This window comes from Mesitornis unicolor, unplaced genomic scaffold (genome assembly GCF_000695765.1).
Source record: "Mesitornis unicolor isolate BGI_N332 unplaced genomic scaffold, ASM69576v1 scaffold31123, whole genome shotgun sequence".
Classification (NCBI taxonomy): Eukaryota; Metazoa; Chordata; class Aves; order Mesitornithiformes; family Mesitornithidae; genus Mesitornis; species Mesitornis unicolor.
The window spans coordinates 6,273-7,033 of record NW_010173141.1 but is presented as its reverse complement, the minus strand read 5'-3'; the positions used below and the strand labels follow the sequence as shown (position 1 = coordinate 7,033).

Here is a 761-nt window from a genome sequence, read left to right as displayed (position 1 = left end):
GACAGCACCGCCCCAGCCTTACCCTGAAGGACATTTCCACATTCTCCCCACCCCAGATCTCCATCTGATCATCGTAGGAGCCAATGTGCTCAAAGTAGGACTTGGAGATGGCAAAGAGGCCACCGGCGAAGGTCGGGGACCTACAGAGGATAGAGAAGGAGAGGTTAAAATTAAAATAGTAAAAGGAAAATAAAAAGTAGAAATTAATCATAAAAATAAATAAATTAATTAAAAGTACAGACAAAAACTCAGCCAGAAGTGAGAATTTGGGGGATATGGTGGCCCTCACGGTGGGTGCGAACACTTTCCTGTGTCCCCCCCCTCTCCCAGCCCCATCCTGCTGTGCCCCACATGTGGTGGCTTTGGTGGGACGGAGGGGACAGAGGTGGCGGCGGTGGCACCAAGCGGCCTGGACACCAAGCGAAAAGGAGGATTTTGTTACTGAAAACCTATCCCCGAAAAGAGGCAGGGGAGGAAGAGCCGAGGCGAGCGCCCCATTTGCTCCTCTGGCTCCTCTAATCTTTTCTATCTGCTCTTCTGAAGGGGCTGGAACAGAAACGTGCTTTTATTCAGGAAAAATAAGAAAAAGCCCACAATAAAAGGGTTGGTTGAGCTGCCGTGTTCCTGCCGAGCGGAGATGAGAGACGCCAGCAGCCAAGGTGGTGGTAAAAGGGACCTTTATTGGGCCGGGGATGTCTCCTGGGTGACCCCTGCACAAAGCGGCCCCGCGCCGACTGGGATGCACCGGGGTGTCCGGTATC

At 52.6% G+C, this 761-nt stretch overlaps 1 protein-coding gene across 1 annotated transcript in view; it reads right to left on the bottom strand.

The window, feature by feature from the left end:
- Positions 1-22: 22 nt before the first annotated feature.
- The window catches only part of LOC104537673 (polypeptide N-acetylgalactosaminyltransferase 6-like), a gene marked incomplete at both ends in the record, with an annotated part of 7,007 nt that continues 6,268 nt past the window's right edge, over positions 23-761 (bottom strand). Inside the window, 1 exon segment of the mRNA XM_010180619.1 lies at positions 23-140. Within this exon segment, the coding sequence (XP_010178921.1) occupies positions 23-140 (118 nt within the window).